The following is a 27,069-nucleotide window of genomic DNA, read 5'->3' as shown; positions in this document are numbered from 1 at the left end:
TGGGTGCTTTTATTAGTACTTGCTGTTCCTACTCCAGGTACTGACTGCTATACCTGAGACGTGTTTCACGAGCCTCTCCCACACCCATGGCACTGCTGTCCGTGAGACAACTGTGCTGTACTGAGTTTTAGCCTGTGCTACCTCTGTAATGAGACTATTTGGGGGGTGAGTTTTTATATAGAAGTTCTTAGTCTAAATCAACTTTCACAGCTTTAAAAATGACTTCTTGGCTTTGTAAAAGTACATCATTTACATCAGGCTTTAGATTCTGTGTTTATAAAATAATTTCTTTTAAATAAAACATGACACATTTTTCACAGAACATGTAAACTGCACTGTTTTTAAATACCAGTGGTTTGATTAACTATAAGATGGAAAGTTTTATCTTTTAGCAGCATTGGTGCCAACATTAGCAGCTCTCTGTAGCATGAGTGTATTTGACTATGCAGTCGTATACAAAAGGAAGAGAACAATAGAGCACAATATGGTAAATCTTAAAATCATGACTGAAAAAGTGGTAGTTTAGCACAATAGAGTTCATTCTAAAACAATTTTGATTACACTAGCATTATACACAAATCTACCCTGAAATAAAGAGCAATTATAAGTCACACATTTCTGCTGCTTGTTACTCACCCTTTTTCATATGTGAATTCATCTTTCAGGGAATTAGCTGATGATTCACCAATAAAGACAGATGGAATGTCGATTTTCTTTAGCACCTCAACTACAGAAAGAATAACAGGGTTATTTGTAAAAGCCAGTCTTACGAACCATCAACCAACGCTCTTCTTCACGTCAAGTGTAACTGGGAACAATTACAACCAACCTCAAATAGGCTAGTAGTTGATTTCCAGACTGCAGATTTATACTCATCAAAGTAGTTTAGAAACATTGCAACATTTACAATGACAAAGCTGGGCTGGCTGAGTGGCTTGAGTGGTTGAGCACCTGCCTAGCAAGTGTGAGGCCAAGTTCAAGCCCCAGTGCTGAAAAACAAAGCCCTACAACAACACAGTTAATACTTTGTAACATATACATTAGCTCACTGAATCACTTATCTCTACAGATATATGAGGTTGAGAACTAATTTCTGAAAGACATTTTGACCTTTGATATTTGCATTTGTTTATTCTTCTATAGATACAAATTCAACTGTTCAAAAGGGAAGATGAAGAAGAAATTTTAGGGTTTTCTCCCCACACATAACTTAATTCCTAAGTGAAAAGGAGAAAAAGCTTTACCTACCCATTTCCAGGAGAGAAACAAGCAAAGATGGTATATGACCACTTTAAATGACAATTTAAAAACTAACCCCACCCACCTCTGGTCTTAGAGTGAAAGGCTGAAAAGAGTTGGTGAAGGGCGTGGGTAAGGGAGGGTGGTAAATTTCTACTTCCCCTGGAGTTTATGGTAAAACTTCCTTCTGTGACTAGCATTTAAAGAAATTTGAAATTCACACTCATATTCAACACCAAAGTCAAATGCCACTGAAAAAGAATTTTGTAAAAATTACCCATTACTCAGTAACAGAAATAAAAATATCTTCTTAGTATTGCTAACAAAAAAGGCAGCCTGATGAGCTGTGAGTTCATTGAACACACCTGGCTTTAGAGAAAGCCCTTTGGTTTTTTTTTTATAGTTTTCAAAAAAACTTTGTTCTATACTTTAAAAAATAACACATTCAGTATGCATTTAAAATGGGGGGGCTGGGACAAGAAAATAAAATCCAAAACACAACCATAATCCCTCTCACCTGAAGGCCAGTTTTACCTGCAGAAGTCAACAGTTCTGTAGGTCTCCTGTACACAGAATGGTCACACAACCACAAACACACTGAAGTTCCTTTGCCCTCCAAAATTCCTTCCTTGTCTTTTGTACTTAACTCCTTCCCCTGACCTCAAAAAGCCCACCCATCTGGGTTTTTTATCCTCATAAAGACAAACTTTTAGATCCTGGAAACCTTGGTAGATTAAAGTTTTTCACTTCCAGACTGCTTTACATAAATGTAAACATTCACTCCCACGCACATTAGTCATAGTCCCACCCCCCTACCTCCCCACCCCCAGGGGAAGCCCCAAAAAGGGAGGAACCAAAATGACCAGTCAAGGAACATTTAATCAGTGTTTTCTATTGATGGAATCAAAAAAATTATTCTTGTATCAATGATTATCCTACAATAATAGAAAAAAAGCTTTTTTTCCCACTCAGTGACATGCCTCAGATATCCTGTCATGTCAATAAATAAACATCTACATTATCTTTAACAGCAGCAGAGTAATGTCATAGGATCGTGCATATATGGTTACTAATTATAAGTCAACAGTTTCTCCTTGAGTTTATCAGAGTATGAAAGAATAAAGCATCTTACAAAGAGTATATAATTCCAAGTTTTAATTATCAAATAAAGTAAAATCTAAGAGAAAAATCTCTTAGCAAGACAGAAAATATCTACCTGATGTGTATATGTATACATACACATATATAGCAATTGACTTGTAATTATAATTAGTCTTGTAACTATAGAGAACAATTAACTTCTGAGTTATGATACCTAAAGAGATGCAGAAAATGCTTCTTTTTAGGAAGAGGATTAAAATAAAAAGGGGAAATGCTATCTTCAAATACTAACAGCTACCTTGGATATAACACTGAAGAGGGTGCTGTTTCTCGCACCCTCTCCCTTTCTGGAGTGAAGTTATTACTGGATCTAACTGGGCTTAACTGGGGGTGACTGGAGATTTTAGAAAAGACACAGGATAGACAGACAGACAGAAAGTTGGGGTCAGGTATATTGGGTGTTTGGGTGGAGACGCACAACCCTCATTGCTTCTTTTCTCTATCTTGATTCTTTAAGGACTTGCTCCTTGCAGTTCTTCAAAACCTTGCTTAAATCCTCTTTCCTTAGGCTCCCACTGTCCCATGTTTGCTCTTAGCTTATCTTTAGATGAATTTCTCTTAAAGTCTTTTGCCCCCAGGCTTGCACTGTCCCATCTCTCTTTAGCTCTCTCAAAGCCTTGGTGCTCAAACTTGCAAACAGCCAAGTTTGAGCAAACACCTGCACATGCATAACTCTTAAGGTCTAGATCCTTAGACTTGCACTTGCACTGTCCCCTGCTCTCTTTGGCTTTTCTTTAGCTTTCCTAAGGTCGACATATGAAGTTCTTTCTCAGCTTTGCTTTCTGAAGCCTATGTTAAAATTTTCAGCGCAGACTTTCTATCAACTCTTCTTTAGCATTTTCCCTTCAACAATTCCCTTCAACAATTTTTCCCTTTTCCCTTTAGCATTTTCCCTTCAACAATTCCATTCAACAATTTTTCCCTTTTCCCTTTAGCATTTTCCCTTCAACAATTCTTTTCCCTTCAGCAATTTTTCCCTTCAACAATTCTTTTCCCTTCCAAAAGCTTCCCACACCAAAAGGCCCAAAGTAAAAGTGTCTTCCCAATATTCAAAGGCAAAAAGCACCCCCAAAGCAAAAAAGCAAAAAGCCAAGCAAAAAGTCCAAAAGCCCAAAGTAAAGCCCCAAAAGGCAAAATCCCCTCTTCCTCCTTCAGGGATCTTTCATAGCAGCAAACAGGGTGGAGACACAGGAAGGGGTGTGACATTGCAACAGGCACACTCCTGCTTCTCTGAACACAACTTAGTAGACTCAGCCGTTCTGCCTTTCCCTGTTGTGTGGCTGGGAGCTAAAAACAATTAACTGCATCTCGCCTTGCTTGTGTCCAGTTCTCATAGGCTTTAATCCCTATAACATAATTTATCTACTGACAAAAATGTTTTATTTCACAAAAGCTTTTAAAAAACTGCGTTTTAATCTCAGTATGCATGTTACCTCTGAGAAACGCACACTGTCAAACCCATGCAACTACCACAGGAAAATCATGATATCGGGCCAGCTCCGAACTCTGCAGACTCATACAGCTGCTGCTCGGTGCCCCCAGCTGACCGGCTCAGGGGCCTTAGAGCTGTTGCTCCTCAAATAGAACACTCAGAGTCACTTTCAGTGCACTCGCCTCTACTCTTGCCCATCCATGAACACCAGAACTCGGTCTCCAACTAGACATCTTGGAGTCATGTTTGACTCTCCCTCTCCTTCACTCCCCACATCGAATTCTGTCACCTTCCCAATACATCCATAACCCTACTACTTCTCATCACCTAACTGCTAGGACTCTAAGGTGCTGTCGCTCTTGCTTGGTTGCTGTATGACATTCTTGTGTGTGTGTATGACCGCAAAGCAGGCACTCTGCCTTCTGAGCACTCCTCTAGTCCATTTTGCGCTGGTTATTCTAGAGATGAGGTCTCATGAACTATTTGCCCTGACTGGTCTTGAACCTCGATCCTTCCAATCTCAGCCTTCCAAACAGCCAGGATTACAGGAGTGAGCAACAGTGCCACCATGTTCTTAATGGTCTCTGTATGGGCACTGATGCCCATCTTTCACCTTCAATCTACTCTCTAAAGAACAGCTAAAGTGGGCTAGGGGCATGGCTCAAGTGGTAGAGCACCTGCCTAGAGGTCCTGAGTTCAACCCCCAGTACTGGCCCAAAGAAAAAGCCCAAAAACCAAAAAACTAAACAAACAAAATCCCAGCTGAAGTGATGAGATGAGCTCACGTCACGCCTTCTAGCTACTCAGACGAAATCCAACAGAGCTGACTTATCACAGTGCTGTGTGATACGCCGCACGTGGTGTGGCCACGGCTGCCACTCTGTCCCTTGCTCTCTACTCCAGTGGCTGTGGCTTTGCACAGCCCTGGGCAACAGCAGCAGAGCTCTGCTGGGGCTCCTCTCCATGAAGCCCTGCTGCATGTCCTCTGGGATGATGCTCACACAGCCTCTCTGCCCACCCATCTGAAGCAGCCTCCTTCCTCCTGGCCCTGAGGCTACAGCACCTCAGCCTGCAGGCTTTCTTCACAGCACATCACCTGACCTTCTCTCTCACCCAGGAAGCAATGATATGATAGTGGCTGAACAGCTTTCAAGGGGACTAAGAACAGGAGTCTTCTAGATGCTTCACAGCCTGACTTCGTGCAAACCTCACAGCAACCAATGAGATAAGTTCCAGCCTCATCCCCATTTTCACAAGTGAGAAAACTGAGGCACAGCCATGCTGGGTCACGAATCCAGGGCCATGCAGCTCTTAGGTGGAGGAGCAGAGGTGCAAATCCTGGTAGATAAGTGTCCAGAAGGCACATTCTTGCCCGCTGTACTTTTTATGTCACTGAAAGTATGAAGGCAGTGCCTTTGATGTCATCAAGCCCTGCTGCAGTAGCGCCACCTACAACCATGCAGGATACAGCACAAGCCATCAAAGAATGCTTGCTGAAGGAAAGGAGAAGCAGCAGAGCTGGCCCCTTTCTAGTCTCCTCCCACTAGGCCATGACACACCCATACACCTCTCCTATCTTTACCGTGCTGTCAGGCTAAATAAAAATAAAACCAATTCACTAATGGGGTAAGAAAGGCTAAGCAACTTTCCCAAGGCATGGATAGTTGGTGCTTTGACCTGCCTGGAAGAAATTCACATTTCTGGCTCTGAGACCGCTGCACTTCCCGCATACTGCAGCCTCCTAAACATAAAGAATGTTACTGGCTCAGCAAATCAACCGATTCTGTGTCCTGGCTGAGATAAAAATGGGCATACTCATTGTAGAAAGGCAGGCAGAAAGGGGCTTTTGAACCTGCAGGGAAATGCTGGTATTCCTCGTAGGTAGGGACTAAGGGTTAAAAGCCTGCATTCCTTTCCTCCACAAGTTAACAGCAAGGTGCGAACAGCAAAGGTCTTTACAACACTTGCCTTTGGCCAGTGAGATGTTTAAGCACACACATGCATAAGGATAGAGCAAAATACCTCAAAAAGTAACCCAAGCAGTAAGATGAAGACTACAAATTCTGAGCAAATTTTGAAGTATCACAACTAAGTTGGAACATTTGCATGGCAACAGGAGGATTCTATGTCTATGTGCTACTTTCAATACTTAGCACATTTATTCTTCTTAGGAACGGCCAGAATTACCACAAAAAGATTTGATGGTATTGCAAAGACAGAACTGAAGGAAACACACACTTCAAACTTGCAAAACTTTTATTGAAAACATGAAGAAAGAGTAAACCTTCTATAAATGATAACCAGTTTGTTCAACCCCAAAGACATTCAGTCTCTGAGAAGATCTTGGTGATTTGCTACACCCTGGTCTCAAGCCTTCAGCAAAACACACAAAGAAAAAGCGACTTGCTCAAAGTTACACAGTTGATTTGAATTGGATCTTGAGTTAGGTTTCAGGCCAGAGGATACACCCTTTTCATTCTCCCAGTAATATAATACAGATCCTAAAAGTTGCTCACCTAAGATGTACCAACTGAGACAATTTTTTAAAAGGGAAGTGTTTAAAGGAAAAGGACGATGTGCCAAATCTGCAGTGCCCTCTGCATAGCAAATCAAACATCAACAGAGCAAAGGGGCAGCCCACAGAATGGAGAGTGCCGACAAGCTGTGTGTCTGACAAGGGCTGATAGCCACTCAGCAGTGAAAAAGAAATATCCTCATTTAAAAATGGGCAACAGAGCCAAACAGACGCTTCTCAAAAGAAGACATATGACCGAATGCTTCCTAATCATTAGGGAGATGCAAATCAAAGCTACCTTGAAGTATCCCCCACCCCCATCAGAATGGATAAACTCAATTGTAGAAGCTAGAAGTCAGTGAAGATACAGCTTAAAAATCACTGGATAAAGCCAGCTGTTTTACTAAAATTGGCTAATTTCCCCATAAGCTAAAGTTTAGAAGACAGTAAAGAAAGATTCTCATTTAAGATGGAAAACTGTTAAGTGCTTCAGTCTAATGTCAAAGGCAAATAACCAACTGAATTAAGAAAGCACAGTGTGTGGCCTTCACTTGACACAGTGGCTCACAACTGTAATCCCAGCAACATGGGAGGTGGAGACAGCAGGATGGTGGTCCAAGGCTGGCCTCAAGGCAAAAGTGCCAGAAACTATCTGAAAAACAATGAAAGCAAAAAGGGCTGGGAGGGTGGCTCAAGTGTTAGAGCACATGCCTGGCAAGTATGGAGCCCTGAGCTCAAGTCCCAGAACCACTAAAACTAAAAAAACAACTTTTATGGCTTTGAAACTCCAGCAGAATATAGTCAATGTCTGGTGTATGTGTTTATGTTCTAAAAGCTAATGTTGTGAAATATCTAAACAAATCCAAAAACATTTCTATGGCATTCCTAACTCAGCATTTTTATCTCTGTTTAAAGCTCTCATTACTCTTGGGGGTATTAAGAAAATATCAGTAAGTAAAATACATAGCTCAGAAAAGAACAAGTCAATTCCACCTGTTTTGTGAATAAAATTATCCCAAGAGGTCTAACAACTGAGAATTATCTCATAGAGAATAATTTTGCTGTTTAAGCAGAAAATGAGAAGGAAAATCCTGTTGACCTTTCAGTTTCAAATGATCTGTCAAGCAGGAGAGAAGAAAAGTGATACCTGTACTTACTGTCGTTGGATCCCATGCTAATGAGGTCGTCGGAATCGACATTGTGGACTATGGCTGCCTTGTACCCTGCTCGCTGAGCGTTTAAAACCTGCAAATCAGAAAACAATCATGTCATGAGGAAGACAGAGCTCTGTCATAACATGCCTCAACTTCTATAAATATCCGTAGGTCTGCACTATGTATCTAGAACTAAATTACGTGCACCCAGGACTAGATCTCAGGAGTTTTTGAAACGTAATAAATGTTTACAAGTAATCATCTATGACTTCTTCAGGTATCATCCTGAGTTCATTCACGGCACTGGGTGAAACAAAAAGCAAATGCAGGACAAGGATCTGGCTCCAACACTAAAAGAACCCAGAGCTAAACATGTCTGTTTCTAATGGAGACTTGCCCGTCATCAGCCCAGCTGTCATTAGACCTTCAGCATTCAACTCCCAGCCCTGCACTTAGGAGGGGAAACTCAGAAGGGTTATAGACTTTATTCTACAATTCTTAGCTTCCTAAACTTTAAAATGGGAATGTCTCAACAACACTTTCCCATATATAAAATAATACTTTTGAGATGCATCTCAAAACACATTTTTTATTATTAGCTTGATCAATTATGTTCTTTACATTTTCTTTTGAAAACTATGAAGAAATTAAAAATGCCTCCAGCCTGAGGTTGTTTATTCTGGTGCAACACAGCTATTTAAGCATTCCTAACGTTCACATCTAAAACAGGAACCTTTGCGCTGTAAGAATATAGCCGGGTGTATGGCATTTTCTTGAATGAAGTGGTTCAAGTGGTATAGTGCCGGCCCAGAGAGCTTGAGGCTGATTTCAAACCTCAGTTCTGCCAAAAAAAAAAATGCTGAAAAGTGTCTAAATATGCTATCACACCTTACTTTAAAAAGAACAATCTGTTCTAAATGAAATAAACCCAGACCTACTTACTGTATGATCGTTAGACCATTGGTAAAAATGACCAACTGTTACTTCCATATGGGTTAAGTAAAATAAAAATTAAGTAGGCAAACATTTTATATGTGTGTGTACATACATATACACACATTATCTTTGAATACTGAAATACTTTTGAATGTTTTAAAGTATACATAGTTATATGTAAACTACATAACAAAACTATAAACATACTTTATATATATACATAGTCTTGAATACTTAATATGGTAAGAAACTTGAACTATATCACTTTATGATCACTTCACAGATATATCTTTCAGTGTTCCTTAATACTCACACTTTTAAGAAATAAGCAATTTCCCTCTTAAGATAATTTCCAGGTCTAATATTAGCCGTTTTAGTTGTCAGCATTACAGTAAGTCAAAACTCTAGTGTAAGTCAGTAAAAATAAAACCTAAATCAAGCTCCAAAACCTAAGGGAAAGCCGGGGGCCAAATTGCAGTTACCCACACAGCCTGGATGTGGAAACACACTAACAGAAGGGAGGCTGGGGCTTCCACCACAGTCAGGGAGCTAGCTGCCTCTGCAAAGTCCCTTCTCTGCTTCCCTTGACTTCTCTAACACTACCCACCAGTGCAAACTGGATTTCTGAAAGGGACGGTGGTATAAATAAATCAGAGTCATTTTACCCTGTTACTGAAAAAAGCCAGAATCTGCAGGAGATACAAGTATCTCAAGAAATTAATACTTTGTTCATCTCTGTAGCCTCCACAGTACCTATGAAACAGCCTGACAGAGTAGGAAATGATTAGATAAATACCACTTGGACAAGCTAAATGAGTAAGTACTGGTTCACATTACCAGTTCATATTATAATATTACAAACATAGGTGATAAAATTGGCCAGAAAGAGACTTTTAAAGAACTAGTTAAAATAAATAGCTCACGGGCACAAGACTACTCTACTGTTAGGAACAATGACAAAAACCAAACTGTTACAAGGATAGTGCTGCAAGAAAAGGCCAATAACCAAGAGTGTAAGTGTCCATGTTTTGTACATGGACACGTTTTATTTTTAGGTGGATTTTATCATCCAACAAAAACAGAGAAGATGCCCAGAGCCTCTTCCCCATAGACATTACTACTTCCAAAAAGGAAGGAAATTCTTAAGAAGGACATTACAGTTTCTAACCCTGATTTCTTATTCACAATTTATATTAACTTGCTGTTTACTCAGTATATCACCATAGCAGTACAGACTTCACTTAGTTTTTATTTAAACCCACCCTTGGTTAAGGTTACTCTTACTTTCTCTGATGCTTTAATGATGGTTTTAACTATACCTAAAAAGTTAGCCAAGCAACGGAGGAGAAATGTTTCTTTGACATCTAAAAAGCACCTTTCACCATAAAAATATTTTAAGAGATACAAGATTAAGTCAATAACAAAAGCCATTTCTTCCTAATGTGAAACTAAGTTTAAAGTTTTTGAAAACTAACTACTGCACATAATCAATGAAATTATAAACTTTTTGTTGTTGTTGTTGTGACTGGGGTTTGAATTTAGGGCTTCACACTTGCAAAGCAGGTACTCTATTGCTTGAGCCACATCTCCAGTCCATTTTGCTCTGGTTATTTTGGAGACAGGGTCTCTTGAACTAACTGAAACCACAATCTCCTGATCTCAGCCTCCCAGGTAGACAGGCACAAGCTACCAAGCATGAGCCACTGACGCCTGGCTTAACATTCAACTTTTATTTCTGCAGAAACTACATTAAAGCAAAGACGTAACATGTTAGGACACAGAGAAAAGTGGCTTCAGGAACCATAATAAAAAGCAGGAGAGTCAGGCATGGTGGCACGTGTGTGTGATCCCAGCTACTTGTAGCTAAAGCAGCAGAGCATCTGCTCTATGACTACCAAGTACAAGGTTCAGAGTTCAAACCCCAGGACTGTCCAAGAAGAACAAAAAAGTAAAAATTGTAGTTCATTCAACAAGTATCTGCAGAGTTTACACAATGAGTAAGATACTGTATGTCGGGCACAATGCAGAACTCAAGGTGAGTCTAAGCCTGTCATCAGTCTTTACAGACATCTCAATACGCCATACATCCACAAAGGTCAGGCCAGCCACATTCTCGTTCTGTGCATTTGCTCCTACCACCGCCTATGGGCCAGGCTTTGTCTTCTGAATATCCACCAGGCCTTCAAGCTCAAGAAGCCATGCCCTGCTCACAAACTGCCTCCATCCACACCACCTGCTCCCACTCTCTTCCAGATCCGACGCACTATCCCATGAAGGCCCTCCAGTCTCTGGTGGAAAGTCACAGTGGTCATCCATTCTGTAAGATGCTTTTCACTCCAAATTATTAAGATCCATCATTACAGACAAACAGATTCATAACAGCACACTGTGTGCCTAACTCTGGTCCCGGTCCTTAACACTGAAACGAGCGACTGAGGAGAGATATTTCCTCCACAAAGCCAAAATGTAATTGTTTTCATAGAAATAATATAAAATTCTATCACCATCGAAAGCTGTCTTACTAACAAAATAATAAAGCTCCTAAAATAGAAAACTTGGGAAATCATTAAAACAGGAAGGAATTTTGTAAGCTAAGCTTAAACTTCAAAACTTGAAACGTTTTCAAAAATTTAACCAACGGGTTTCCCAAGGTTTCTGTTGTTTTATTGATTTTTAAAATAAAGAAATGAGATTAAATCAAGGAACACATTAACATATGGACCAAAATGCTTATGAATACAAACAAGGAAAATACATTCATGTTTAGCAACTACAAAATTCATGTGTCAGTCAAATTAAATTCAGCAGCTGGTATTTTTAAGAACACATGAGGCAGAAATAAAACCTAAATCATTTAGTAATCATGTGGAAGATTTCACATTCATAAAATACAACCTCAAACACATGGTGTCAGATGGAAGCAAAGAACTCAAAGATTCATGAATAAAAAGCACGCATAGTAACAAAAACTGAAGTCCCCAACAGCCATCAAAACTACAGACTACACGAAACGCCTTCTAAATCATATTGCCAATCTGCCTTTTTAAGAAGACCGGTCAGAGCTATTCAAATTGCAGTGAATACACTCAGTATTTTACATTTAATCAACAAATTAAATGCAACTGAATCATTAGGACCAGGTGGCATCGAACCGAGAGTTGCAAAGAAATAGGAATTGCTGGCACTGTAAGTAGTCAGGATGTCAGAAGATAGCAAATTGCAGATGGAAGGGTCATCAGTAAGGAGAGGACAGACTGCAACGATCCCATAGTTCATTGCATCTCCAGTCCATACAAACTCGTGACATTGACACTAAAACCAACTAAACAGAGGACAGGAGTGACTATGCTTTCTAGACCACCATGAATAACAGCCATCTGAAGGAGCTGGGAAAACTATCAACAGAACAAAAGACGCCTCTATTTGCTAGAAACTTGGTATTTATTATCTGCAATATTCAACACAACTTTACAACACAGACATTCTTTTCTTTATTTTAGAAATGAGGAAAGATAGGCCCTGAGGATACCCTTGGGCAGAGCTGGGGTTTGAACACTACTTCACTAGGTGGCGGAAAGAGGCACAGTACTATTGTTTGGATCGGTGGTGCCTCCAAAGCCCCAAGTTAAGGCTTGTCCCCCTCAGAAAGTGATGGTGCCTGGAAGAGGAGGGCTCAGTGGGGGTTCTAGGTCAGGTGTGCTCTTGAGGAGTTCTCTGCCTCTCACTATGCTTTCCACCTGGTGCGAGGTGAGCAGCTCACTCTGCAGTGTGCTTCCACCACAATTAACTGCCTCACCATGTCCAAGAAGCAAAGCAGCCCAAGGATGCAGACTGAAAGATCTGAAACCATGAGCAAACACAAATCTTTTCTCTTAATAAGTTGCTTGTCTTAGGTACTTGTTGCAGTAACAGAAAGCTGACTAACACACAAGCTTTCCCAGTAGACAGTGTGAGGCCCAGGATTCCTCACCTCACTTCACTTCACATTTTCAAACACCTGCAAGAGGAAACTGAAAAGGGAAAAATAACACCTACAAAGAAAATAGCATATGCCAAGAAGTACCAGAGTGTTAAAAGTACCAGAGTAGAGTTCACAGAAACTTAGAAGACAGCTGCAGGGTTAAACACCTAGAGCAGATTTTCTGGGACGTGAGCAAACTTGAGTCCACAGTGGGAAAAACTGGAGGAAGTTTTGCTATGTGAAGAAGAGGACAATGTAAGACAAACGGCATGCAAACCAACAACACAACAGTGAACATGGTCATGACCTCACCTGAGAGTGCTACGGGAACAACAGCAAACTAAAAGTACAGTCATGAAACCAGACCATCTGGACTTCAATCCTGCTTTTCTCAGACGTAAGCTGCACGAATTTAAGCAAGTAGCATCCCAAAAATTGTTATAGTAGGATACCCCAATTTAAAAGGTTGTTCTGAGGATTTAACTTACTTAAGGCATTAAAGAGTGCATACACAGTGCCTGGTACATACTAAGAGCTAGTTACAATTACTGTTTCTGCTTTTATTGTTGCTGATATAGAATTGGATGACAGGAGAGGAAGAAAGGGGCAGACTGTGGAACCGTGAAGACCACTCTGAAACATATACATGGAGTTTCCTCTTCTCAGGGGTTGGCACAGCTACAGTGATGTTTCAGAACAATATGGCAGTGATTAGATCTTATCGAAGCCCTAAAGCTATCATGACAAGGCAGGATGTGGCAAGTGATGCTCTTCACCACCACGTTCTGCATCTGAGGATCTGGGGGAGCCTTTGGCCAGAGCGGGACAGCTGAGAAACTGAGCTTGTTCTGGCAGGGAAACAGCAGGGACTGGCTGTGCACACACTACATCTAAGGGGCAGCAAGGTTACTTGGACAGGTAGACCATAACAATAGGAGTTAAGACAAAAGTTTAGACATTTTCTGCAAATCAATTCAGTTATTAGTTCAATAAATACTGGGAATAAACTAGCTACCTATTTTTGAGAACAAACTTCTAACAAAACATAACCCATTCACATTTCTACCTGGGCCACAGTCCTCATCCCCCTTTATCTATACATGAATTCAGCACATTCACTGTCACTCTGGGAAGAAGCACTACAAATATGCCTCTTCCCAGTTTCCAAATATGTGGAAACTTCTGGCTTATATACCTGCAAGAATGGTAAAAATGCAACAAGGGTGACTTTCCTTGGTGGAAAAGAACCCAATTACCGCATCTAATGGCAACGGGCTGCTCACATAAAATAAGGCACACTTAGAAAAGTTTTATTTGAAATGCAAGTCTGCACTTCAAATAAATTACACAATGGTTCTTCTCTTGCATGGAGAATGTTGTCATGTTTGAGCAATATTAAAAAACGACTTTCGCCAGTCAGCCAAAAGGTGTGTTCCATCAGCACTACACATGCATCCCCAGCAGGTATCTTCACAGGTGGGCAAAAGACATTTGGTGAAATAAGTTATTTAAAATATACCCACTTCTAACTTTAATGATAACACAACCATGAGTTTAGTTTATGACGTCAATACTTTTATCGTAAGTATAAAATGGCCATTTAACTGGCAAGTGAGAAGAGGACTGACTGTGAATAGATGGGTGATTTAGGAGAAATGCCACTCAAAAGTCACAATGTTATTTAATAAGTAATAAAAACAGAAGTAGAGAATAATAACAGGGAAGTTCCATTTCTCTGACTACAGCATAAACATGTTTGAGATGCGTTCTGAGTGCTGACCACTGGTGAGAGCGTGAGTAAACGTTAATTCACGCTTACTCATGTGATAGCTTCAGCCGCTTTAAAGAATGTTTATTGTCTTTGCTCCCAATCTGCTTTTCTGGCCAAGTGTGAACTGTGTTCACATTAGAAACTGATATTCTAAAATATTTTCTGTTAGTAGTGCTATGTACAAAAGTCCTGCAGGTAACATTCTAGTTGCTGATGAAAGACTGGATTCTCGCTTCTTAATAACAGCAGTAAGACAAGGTGCACTCTGCCACTCTAGTCAACACAGTGCTGCCGCACTCAGCCAACACAGCAAGGTGGAGGAGCAGGACACAGGGAAAGGAGGGTAGGAGGGCAGGAGGGGAGTGTGCATGACAGCATGGATGAAATGACAAAGAAGCAAGACAGCCTTTATTCACATAATCATCCACTTAGATGAAGGTACAAAAGACTACTAGAAGAAATAACTGAGATTAGGAGCCTATATCCAGTGAAACTCTCTTTTAAGAATGAAGGTAAAATTAAGACACTGACAAATAAACAAAAACTGAACTTGTCAATAGTCCTATAACTAATATTAAAGAAGGTACTTGAGGCTGGAAAATAAATGGAGAGGAGATAAGAACGTGAATCTACACACACACATACACAAAAACATTAGTGAATGTAACTGCATAGGTATTAAGGAAACAGTATAAAGATATTTTGGGTTGTCACTCTTCTGTTTTAAGACACAATGGCATAAAATAATAATTATGTGTTGATGGGCTTCTAACATATAAAGATGCTTGCTGCATACAACAGAAGAGAGAAAGAGAGAGAGAGAGAAACAAAGAAGGTAAATGGAGCAGAGTTTTATGGACTACTTAGATTGAATCAGTACTAAACTTAGCTACATTGTTTCAAGTTAAGATGTTAATCGTAATACCCAGGGCAGCCACTATGAAAATAACTCAAATATACAGTATATATAGTAGAAAAAAAATTTAAAGTCTGCTGGAAAATATCTGGTTAATACAAAAGAGGGCAGGACATGAGAGAAATAAAGACATAAGGCATGCAGGAAACAACATATGACACATGCAAATCATACTTGTGAGTAATCAGATTAAATGCAAGTAAGATTAAACATGACAATCAAAAGCCAGATTGGCAGAATGGATTAAAAAACATGATTCACATTCTACATTGTCTATGAGAGACTCACCTGGTGCAATTAAAAGATACAAACAGATTGAAAGTAAAACAAAAGGAAAAATACACCATGTAGAGAATTACAAAGACAAAGAGGGGCATTTTATAGTGTCTTCCACTGGGAAGCTGCAGGAGCAATGCATACATACACAACTGATTACAGGGCTCGAAAACACATGAAGCAAAACCTGAGGGAATTCAGAAAGAAATGTACAATTCACCAGTAATAGCTGGAGACTACAATGCTCCCCTCTCAGAAATGGGTAGTAGAAATGCTAGCCAGATGACCAGTAAGAAAACACTAAGCCTGAGCAACATGTAAGTCATCTAGACTTAAGTCACATCAATAGAACATCCAGAGCAACATGTAAGTCATCTAGACTTAATTCACATCAATAGAACATCCAAACGTCTCAGCAACAGTCTTCTCATATGTAAATTCTCTAGGGTCGAACACAAGAGGCCATAAAATAATACTTTATAACTTCAGAAGTACTGAAATCATATAAAGAATATTCCCTCAATACAATGGAATGAAATTTAAAAATTAGAAGGAAATTTGGAAAATTCATAAATGTTAAAAATAAACACCACAGTCCTAAATAACCATGGCTCAAAAAATAAACCACAAGTAAAACTTTTAAAACTTTGAGATCCATGAAAACAAAACAAAAACATATCAAAACTCAGGGTATGGCTAGCAGTGTGTAGTTGACAAAATCAGTGCCTTCTCATAATAAAAAACAACCAACAAGCTGGGGTGGAGGGACTTGCTCAACCTGGCAAAAAGCATTTGAAAGTCCACTCCTAACCCTGTACCGGAGAATGAAAGACTCAATTCTCTGACAGCAGAAGGGCAGGGGTTCCACTTTCCACACTGCTAGTCAGCATTGCGCAAGAGGTCTAGACAAGAAAACAGCAAGAAAATCAAACAAAGGCACACAGACTGGAAAGGAAGTAAAACTATCTCACTGTGCAAATGGCACCATTGTATTATATAAAACCTTAAGAATCTATAAACTACTGAACAAACAATTCAGTAATATGGCAATATACAAGATCAATGTATAAAAAGCAATTGTTTTCCAATACACTAGCTTGAACAATCTAAAATAAAATTAAGGGAAAAGAGTAACTATATAAATAGATGTATATAATATATACAGACAGACACACACATACACATAAGTATCAGCAGAAAGAATAAAATATTATAGGAATAAATTTAACAAAAGCAGCACGGCTTGTATACCGAAAATTACAAAACACTGAAAAGTTAAAGAACATCCAAAGAAAAGAACTGGAAAGATATTTCCTATTCATAGGGTGGAATACAGCAATGCTCCCTAAAATCATCTACAATTTCAACTCTATTCTGATCAGATCAGAATCCCTATTGTTTGTTCAGAAATGAAAAGATGATAGTAAAATTCACATGGAAATTGAAGAGACCCAAAAGAGTGGCAACAGACTTGAAACAAAGATGACTGGCATTTGGAATTTGAAAACCTACCACACAAAGCTGGAGTAATCAAGACAGGGTGGCGCTGGACAAGAACAGACAGAGAGCTCAAGGACAGAGCCTGAAAGAGAACCACAGTGTTTCACATGGAGAACTCTGGAAAAATGTGTAGCATGAATTTAATGAGAAAACAATCAGGCAAATCCAAAAAAGACATCCTAAGGGCAACTGGCCTGGATTCTTCTAAAACATCCATGCCCCAACGGGGGCTGTTTGACATTGGGCCATTACGGTACCTGAGATGCATTTCCTTCCCATTATAAACAACTAGAAAACCGTACAACATGTAAGAACCAGCTGCCTGCAAATCCTGAGCAGCAACACAGGACTGTGCTCCCTGAGATAATAACAAGGTGACCCGCACAACTGCCCAACAGAGCAACAAGAGCACAGAAATCACAGAGTTGTGAACATGAAGACCTGAGTTTAAGGAAGCTTGTGGGGCTGATATTTGAATTTGCACAAACAACTTCACCAGGGAAAAAGCTTAAGACCAACAATTCCGAGAGCTCAAACACCATCAGGAGAAGATCAAGCTCTGACTTCTTGCACACGGCAAGCATTGAGAGGACACACTAGAAAAATCACACCTTATGAGTGGACAACAGCTCAAGCAGTCACCTGAGAATAGAGTCTGCTACTGATCGACGTAATGAACTTTCAAAACAATATCCATGTCCCAAAAGGACACCATCTACAGGTAACTTAACGGCCAACCAAATCAAAATCAAATGCTCTTTAAGAAAAGGCAACAAAATCCAGACACAGAACCACATAACACATAACACAAAGTCCATCAATCAATCAAAAATTCGCAGACAGGGCTGGGGGATGTGGCTCAACTTGTAGAGCACCTGCCTAGTGAGAGACCTTAACCTAAAACCCAATACTGCCAAAAAAACTAAAAGAAACTACCAGACATACAAAGAAGTAGGATACTGTGATCCATTACCAGGAGAAAATTACTCATAGGAACAGACCAAAAATGACATATGAAATTAGCAACACAGGCTTTAAACAGCTACTATAAACTGTAATTGATAGTAATATCTGTATTACCTAAAATATACAATTTAAAATTCTGTTCAAAGATTTGAAGGAAAATGTGAACAAAACACATAGAGAAATGGAAGTCATATATGCACGCGTATTTTAGAAAACTCAAGTGAAACCCAGAGAAAAAACTATTACAAGGTGGAAAGTTCACTAGAAAGGCCTAGCAGAAAAAAAGCTCAGTTTGTTTAATCACTGAAAACAAAGTGATTAAAAAAATTCTGAAACTGAAATACAGAGGTACAGCAGGGATGAGAAAGGATCTGGACTGTCACAGATGAAGAGACATGACAACTAGATGCCATATGCCACCCGTGGCTGGATACTTACATGCCTCTTTAAAAACACCTGGGTGGGTACTTTGGTGACAAATACAAAGTTTAAACGTGTGCTGAAATTATTAGCTAGCAGTATTTATCAATATTAGATTTCCTGAGTGTGGCAACTATCGTGGACATGTAAGAAAGTACTGCTGTAGCTGAGTCCTTAAGACAAAAACACTGGGGACTCTTAACATAGTTTCAAACGAAACACTTTGAAGTTAGTCACTACATGCACTGATTTCAACAGACACTAGTTTACAACTCTGTTATAAACTATAAGTTATTTTTTTAATACCCAACCAGATATTTTGACAGCCATATACATTTTAATCCGGCCAGCTTCATATAATTAACTTTAAACAGAATAATTTCAACTATGATGGTTCATTAATAAAATGATAAGAACTAATTTCACAATGCTCTCAAAAAGATAATAAAAAGAAAATTATGCTGCACTTACAAGATCTATGGAAACCACAACACAAGAAAACTAAATTTGTGGTCATTATATTTTAGCATAGTACCTCAAAACTAATGAAAGACTATTTCTTTCTTGTCTAGTAACATTAGTTACTAGCTAACTAAGCCTGTTTTTGCCTTGAAAAACAGCTGATGGAATAGCTTTGGGAGCATTTGGGATTTTCTGGTTGTTTGTCTTGAGGCAGGGCAGTTTTTGTGTTTGGTTTGATTTGGTTTGAGGTGGGGGTCTCCCTAGGCTGCCCCAGCTTGTCTTCATCCTGGCCTCAAGTGATATACCCACATCAGCCTCCCAACTAACTGGAACTACAGGCTCACCACCATACCTGGCTTAGAGGATTTTGAATGTCAGGCACTATGTTCCTTAAGGAAGAGAGTGATCTTGCTTACTTGTGTTTATCTCAATTCTACAAAAATATCAATCACATAAATAGTTGTTTAAAGGGCAACAAAGGTATAAGATACAGTCAGGAGAACATAATTTCCATATAGCTGTTGCTTAGTTCCCCTAAAAACACACACGAGGTTGTGCATTAGTCACTATCGATAAAAGCACTGCCATATCTAGTGCACTTTCCCAGGTTCCCCAGGCAAAGGGCACCAAGGGCTTGACCTTTCCCAGGTACACCAAGGTTTTCACCAGTATGTTTAACAGACTGCAGCTGCCTTTTCCCCTCAACTGGGTGTCAAACAACACTTCCTCTTCCTCTCTGTGCTCACTATCAGCACCCTACTAAGTCATCATAGCCTCCTGCCGCCACATCTTCTGTTCTGAAGTGGAGAAACACAAATAAACCTGGCAAGAATTCTCTCTTTTAAAAAAACTAAGTGCAAAAACATCCCAAGAAGCACAGTTGGAAGCCACGATTCATATGCTGAAGTCCGTGACAGTTATTATAAAGGTACAAAGGAGTGTCCCTTTCCTTTTTTGAGGCCATGTTCTCAGAGGTGACCTTTTGGGAGGTGGCATATTGCGTTATACATGTGTACGTACACTGAGGGAGAAGTTGAATTTATTTATTTCATCAGAAAATATTTTTGTAGAGCTGGTAAAAATCTTCGTTGTATGAAAAGCCATATTTATTTGTTCAATATCAAAAAGCAGAGGCCAGAATGCTTAAAACTTGAAAAATTAAAGATCTGAGGTTACAGCCTAGTGGCATAATTTTAAAGTCAAACAAAGTACAAGGGAGAGCAAGTTTTAAACACAAGAAGGTAAACTCAATACTAAAACTACAGATGAGCCCAAGTTCTGCACTAGTGTGCTTCTGCTTGGGTAGAAGCTTCCATGACAGCCTTCGCCCTACCAAGAAAACATTGTCTACGTCAGCCTTTCAAGCTGAAGGTCATAGCCCAGGACTACCCAGAACCACTGACTGGATCTAGAAGCAAATTATAATAGGTAGTGTGCATACTGTTCCATAAGCTTTGTGGTAGGCTGGCTGTGTGCTGTGTACATTCTGAGGCATGAGCAAAAATAAATCTCTAACAGTGGGTTGCAGTCAGCAAAGTCTGACACCATGCGTCCAGATAGTCCTTAGTGTCCTGCAGGCATCTGCAGTCAGAAAGGAGACTGATGCATCTGTGCACACTGCAGATCACATCACACAGCATGCCATCAAAGTCCCTATCTCACAGGTCATTAACGTGGCTGTACCCAGTGGAGTTTAACACTGTGTCTAACACGTGATTGTTACCGAAGATTAAAATAAAACCGGTAAATTGTAAAATAATCCTTTCCCTTTTCCTGAAAACCTGAGTGACCCATGGGTACATCTATTTATAAAACTTGCTATTAGCTTGAAGGCAGGCAAAGCTGCTTTTTAAAAAGAGACTGCTTTGTCATGAACTATGCCAGTTACAATGAATGACTAGTGAAAAGCTGTCTACATACTTAACGTCAGAATTGCAATTTCAGTTAAAAGGGGTATTTATAATGTAATCTCTATCACCTATGTATATTAATTGCATATTAAAGTGCAGGAGCTGATCTAAGTTTATACCTCTGACTATGATAGGATTCATGCTCCTGTCAAATCTTAATCACTTCCCAATCTTACACTGCAGAGGCCCCACTGCAACCCACTCACCACTGAAAATAAAGCTTCTGGCAGAACTTCTCACACAACAAAAGGGTAAGTCTCTGTACTTGCTATCTGCCTAGTAGGACTATTCCAGTGATGAAAGGGACTCACCCTGCACTTGAAAGGTGATTGCTGGGGCAAGTACAAGGAGAGCACTGACTCTCAGTGCCACCCAGTGCTGGCTCTGAGAGCAGCCTCCTTCTCTGCTGCCTGTTGCTCTGGTGTTCAGGGCGCTGTACATGAAGTTCAGAGGACAGAATGCAGGAAACAAGCTCCAGCCCAAGAAGCTGAAGTTGGAAAAGACATACCATGGGTTTTAGAATAAAATGAAAGAGAAAGAAAATATAGTATGGAGCAAAAAAGAAAGTCCACAGTAAAGAAGTAGAAAATACACAGCCCTGCTGAGGGTTGCTCTGGCCATAGCAAAGAATCTTTCCCGTTGCAAGTTTTTCACACAAAGATAAAAAATAGGTAGAGTAACTTTCAAGTTTACCACCACTTAAAGTTTAAACTTTAAGTCTTAAACTTAAAGTTTAAGTCTTTAAACTTAAAGTCGCTTTATTTAAAATGTGAAGTCAATATAGAAATAATTCTAACAGGAAGCTCTGCCATTATGAAGATAAAATACTAGGTTCACATGATCTGTGTATGTAATAAAACCCAAAACATAATGAATTCTCTGATAAAAATGCCTTTAATGAAGCCTGGTTAAAGTAACGTATCAGGAAGTAAGGTGTTTTCTCAAGCTGGGTAGGAGGTACGCAGATACTCATCTTTGTTATTATTTAAACTTTGATGTATACTGTATCAATACTTGACCTCTACGTGCTATGTTTCAAAACACAAAGAGGTACTAAGTCAAAACAGAACAGAAGCCATGTGGCGGCCTACTAATCCTAGTAACTCAGGAAGCTGAGGCAGGAGGATGATGACTTTGAGACCACTCTAGGCTACAAAGTAAGGCCCTGTCCCTGTAAGTGCTAGCAACACGAGGTAACTTTGAGATTCATTTTGCTGCCCAACTTACACCAACACAGACCTGTTCAGATCTGCTCCAGAAAACGTTCTCTAACTCTGCTTCTGAATCTTTCCAACGCCAACTGAAAGTTCCCTGGAAACTGGCATTTTCTTTCTTTCTTAATTGCCTACACAAAACAACAGTAAGCAATCAACAACCAAGGCCCAAAAACTCTTTCCCCCTCTGAACGTCCAGCAGAGATAGACAAGTGTTTCCGCTAAAAGAAAGAGAAGGTAAAGTAAGGAGATGCACAGTCATCAAAATCTGGCTGTGATCCTCCTGTTCAGTTAGAAGGAAAAACTAAGCAGAGTCTCACTCTCAAGGGAAGAAAGCAATGCAGATGAGAAGGAGTAAGAGAGGGGGTTGGGATGTGGACGGAAACGCTATTCTGTAGTAGGATACAAATCCCTGGGAACATCAGGACAGGAGGTAAGCAGCTGGAGAAATGGAATCCAGAACCGTGAAAAGCAACCTTGCCAGTATCAAATGCTGTCCCAACACTGTTCATTCCCGCACATTACTGTAGGGTCACAGATGGCCATGTCAGGAAGAGCTACTCCTTAGGAGAAAGGACGGAGGCACCAAGAGACGGTCCCACTCTCACTAATGCCTTGATACCACAAGCTGTCATTAGATGATGTCTTTTCTTCTTCCCTAACTGTTATGCAAAATGACAGCCATGTGGAAGTCTTGAAGCAAAAGAAAGCACGACAAGAGATAGGTCACTAAGCTACTGACTAAGTAGCAGAGCTCTGATAGGTCAGAGTCAAGCACGTAGAGTTTAGTCCTTTCCAGCTTTTTTCTTTCACTGAGTATTACTTTCCTGGCTGAAGAGGACAATGTTGCATTGTTGTTTTAATACTGGATACATTTATTTAATACTGGATTTATCAAGGAACCCAATCATTAAAATGACTGGCTTCGTGTTATTTGTTTACTGACTGGCATGATGTTTACCAATTTAAAAATTAAAAATCAAATGAGTGAATGAATGAACCAGCAACTGGAGCTGTTTGACTAAACCCAGTATGAGTGAAATGTTGCCAAACCATTGAGAATCAGGGCACACTGCCTTATTAGAATTTAAACAAAAAAAAACATGATGCTGAAGTAGATTAGTAAGAAAGATTATAAATACATAATTTTGTAGGAATATTTAGAAAATAGTAGGAAAAATTTAAAAATGTTAATCCCATGACTGTGAGATAATCTGCAGTTTATTTCTACATAAAATCTTATCAACTTGCTTAGTACTACTGACTTGGAAGTGTATAGCCAGCTCTTGGAATACCACATAAGGTATTTGCCAAATGCCTGGGAGGGAGCAATGCAAGGTAAGCCTGAAGGAAAACCAGATAAAATTTCACACACACACACACACTCTCTCTCTCTCACTCTCTCTCTCTCTCTCTCTCACTCACTCCAGAAAATGTTTACTATTAATTTTCTTTCAGTACTGGGGTTTGAACTCAGGGCTTCTAGGCAGGCACCATACCACCTGAAACACGCCTCCAGCCCTTTTGCTCTGGTCTTATTTTTGAGATAGGATCTTGCATTATGCTTGGCCAGTCTAGACTAAGATCCTCCTACTTATGCTTCCTGCCTAGCTGGAATGACTGGCTTGTGCCACCATGCCCAGTTTTTCATTGGTTAAGAGGGAGTCTGACTTTTCGCCTGCAATGGCCTCAAACTGTGATCCTCCCAGTCTCTATCTTCTGAGTAACTAGAATTACAGGCGTGAACCACTGCAGTTCCAATTTTTTTTAATTCTCATAAAACCTGTGGATCATGAGAAAAATGCGTATGGAATAAAAATACTTCCTAGGGCAGTAAGTGAAGTAAACACGAAGTCAGTGGAAGGCTCCAATGATAGTGTTTCTTCCTAACCTGTTTAAATTACATTGAAAGCCCTTCCTTCTGCATCTACCAAGTGATATGCCATGTCTGACTCGAAGAGCTCACAGAGATCAACATGGGATCAAGTAGTGCATACAAAACAAGTGGTCCTATGCTAGAAGAAATCTGGAAAGCTTCAGACAGGACATACTTCATCTTAGATCAAAAATAAAGTATCTGACAAACAGACAAGCAGAAGGAGGACACTCCATATAGAGGACATGGTAGAAACCAAGATAGAGGGGAAACTACTCAGCACATGTGGGGACTTATAAATTCTTAAAGACTAAGGTAGGAGAGAGGCAGAGTACAGATGAGACTTAAGAGAAAGACAAGTGGAGTTGAACTCAGCCAAGTTTTGTAAAAGCCACAGTCCAACAGAAAATGGCTCTAAAGAGCACTGACACATGCCTTGTCATCAACAATTCATGGAAAAAAGGGGAGTGAGAAGGGAGAATATTTAAGTGCTTTCAGCTTTCTTGGTAATTGGCCCAAATGGCTTTGTAGTTCATTTTTCAAAACTAATCTTTAGTGCAGAAGACAGTAATAAAATTCAGTACCCATAGCTGGGTAAAGTATGTACAATGCACCATTCCTGCTTATCAAGATTGCTTACAGTCTAGTTAAAATAAATTTTTTGCTAATCATTATAACCATAAGGCAGAACTATTTGGGGCAGAAATGACAATGGAGAGGTTTTGTATAACTAATCTTTATTTATTTATAATCACAAAAAGATTTGCAGTTCCAAAGAGAATAAAATTTCTCTTTTATTATTTTAATGTTCTTTCAATAAGAAAGTACTTTCTCAGATTAAAAAATACCACATTTTCCACCAGGGTGCCAACTCAAGCCTTCTGAGAAATCTCTCCCTCACAATGCTTCAAAGTCACTTTTCTAATTAAAAGATTTAATGTAGGCTTAATTTATTTATCAAAGAGCCAATAATGTTTTTAACCTCAAATGCTCACCCTTGCCAAAAACTAACATTTCCAAACAATTACATTTTGTCACAGTAAATAACAGCATTGTCTGAAGACAAAAAGAAGTAGCACTGTCTTGTTTTCCTCTAAAGAGCTGGATTTTTAGAGGGCAAGTTTTGGTAGAGTGAGCACAAGCAACTGTTTCAGAATCAGTAGCTGCATGTAATCAGTAACTCCTCCACTAGCCTTTGGAATATTCCACATACCCAAATATGCAGCCTGAGTTTTGTGTCAACTCTTCAAAGATGAAAAGGTTCAAATGTGTTTCTCTCAATAGAAGACAAAATGTTTTAATCGTGCTCTCAATATTTGGAATGCAATTTCCTACCCTCCAAAAATGGTCAATTGCATCCCTGCTGCCCTGACGCTTACCTCTGAGTCACAAACCACTTGTAATGGTTTGTATGGAGAAAATCTGCACACAAATTCTACTTCCTTGTTAACTTTCAAAGAAGAAATAAAAACACAGAAGTTATTCCAATGCCAGCACAAGATTTATCTTCAAAAAAAAGACAAGGATGCTGGTGGCTCACGCCTGTCATCCTAGCTACTCAAGAGGCAGAAATCAGGAAGATCACAAGTTTGAAGCCAGCCAGTTCATAAGACCCTATCTCAAAAAAACACATCACAAAAAAGGGCTGGTGGAGTGGCTCAAGGTGTAGCCCTGAGTTCAAACCCCAGTACCATAACAACCCCAACCACCCCCAAAACAAGCTGCAAAAAGTAGATCCTGACACCTACCACCATCAATCACCTGAAAAACCATGGCATATGTTCATTTCTTGCTTTTCTCTTCTGTTTGCAATAGAAAGGGAGCCTTTGCCTACTGAAAGCTATGGGAGACAGAGCCAATTCTCATATTTCTGAAATCACCTGGGTGTCACTTTTGCTAGGACAAAGTCAAAAAATAACCTTGCAACTCCTATCAAGTGCAGCGTCATGGATATGCTGAGTTGGCTTTCATCAGCACACAGTTCTAGTGAACCACACGGGGAACAAGTATTCATACAAAATGACAGAATGAGCCACTACTGACTATCTGCAGAGACTCACATGCATTCAGAAAGAAGTAGTGCACCTACAATTAGATCATATAAAGCTATATGGTAATTAATTTGGGAGCTCAGAACATGCAGCTGGAGACTACTGGTGGAAGATAATAAAGCTAGTCTTGTTCACCAGCAACCACACCATACAGGAAACTCTCTTGTGAGGTGAGACTCGTGCTGTTTCTACAGTGACCACAGTGACTTTCTCCTCATCACTCAGATTGCTATAATAGGTGATCCTTAACTTACTCCTGTGAATCTGCAGAACTTATTTCATAATTGCACTCTGGCATAACTAAAATTTCCTTTGTAATTCATGTCAGAAATTTCACATAGCAGCTGGCACTGAATCACTATACCACAGTGCAGTTATCAGCCAATAACTTAATTTCTGAAGACTCAGCATTTTTGCCATCTTTACCTTGGTTCTGCTTAATTCTAATGGTAAAAAGCATGGCATGCAACAGCAACAACACCACTGCCTCCTTCCTATGGTGCAGGGCACTGACAGACAGGCATTGAGCAGACACTGATCCTCAAAAAAACTGCATGATATAGGGAATATTCTAATTCCTATGTTACATAGGAACCAAGGCACACAATAACTTACCCAAAATCATAAAGATAAGATTCAAATGTATGCAGCTTAGTCTCTCCATGGTTAAAATCACTGTCTTCCCTATCAACTGGTGTCCCCAAACTTAATAGGATGCTTGAGATGAAAACAGTGATTAAATAGAGATGACATAATAAGGAATCTTTAGGCATAATCTACTCCATAATATATTTATACAAGAAAAATAACAAAGTTACAAAACAGATGGGGTTTTAGCCATCAAGACTGTGTCTACAAAGTTTAGTGGAAAAAATTCACATATTTCTTTCTAATAACTTTTCTCCATGTTTTCATGTGTATATGATTAAAGAATGCATTATACCCTAAGTAGAAGGATCATTATTACAGTTTGATTTAGCAAGCCATTACTGACATCCCACTGTGCACTAGCTGAAAGCAGATACATGACTATAATTCAGACATGAACTCTGACATGGTAAGCACAGGAGTAAGTCAAACATATTGAATAAAATGACAACCATAAAGTACTGAACAGCAGTAAGGGAAGGATTTGCAAAGTGGAAGTGTGGTCCAATGAGCTTGAATAAGTCACTCTGCCAGAGAGTGAGAGAACGAAAAGCAGGGTTTCCAGAGTAGGTGACATGCTCAGCTCATATGTAAAGGATGAGAAGCTGGGTAATTGGATGGTGATGATCGCCTCACACAGAGAGCACAGTGTGTGTAGTAT

The 27,069-nt window shown here is 39.6% G+C and overlaps 1 protein-coding gene across 9 annotated transcripts in view; it reads right to left on the bottom strand.

Annotated features, from left to right (window-relative positions):
* Rnf13 (ring finger protein 13) overlaps positions 1 to 27,069 on the bottom strand; it is a 117,905-nt gene that overhangs the window by 41,841 nt on the left and 48,995 nt on the right. For 6 of the 9 annotated variants that reach the window (XM_020156340.2, XM_074059856.1, XM_074059854.1 and 3 more), the window contains 2 exons: positions 7,505 to 7,592; positions 637 to 727 (listed from right to left, as the gene is read on the bottom strand). In XM_020156340.2, the coding sequence (XP_020011929.2) occupies positions 637 to 727; positions 7,505 to 7,592 (179 nt within the window). Of the gene's footprint in view, positions 1 to 636; positions 728 to 7,494; positions 7,593 to 27,069 lie in introns of all 9 variants that reach the window. The other 3 variants (XM_074059859.1, XM_074059857.1, XM_074059858.1) reach the window with 1 other exon arrangement.

The sequence above is a fragment of the Castor canadensis genome, chromosome 17 (assembly GCF_047511655.1).
Source record: "Castor canadensis chromosome 17, mCasCan1.hap1v2, whole genome shotgun sequence".
NCBI classification, from domain to species: domain Eukaryota; kingdom Metazoa; phylum Chordata; class Mammalia; order Rodentia; family Castoridae; genus Castor; species Castor canadensis.
The sequence above is the reverse complement of the archived record's forward strand: the minus strand, read 5'-3'. Positions and strand labels throughout refer to the sequence as shown.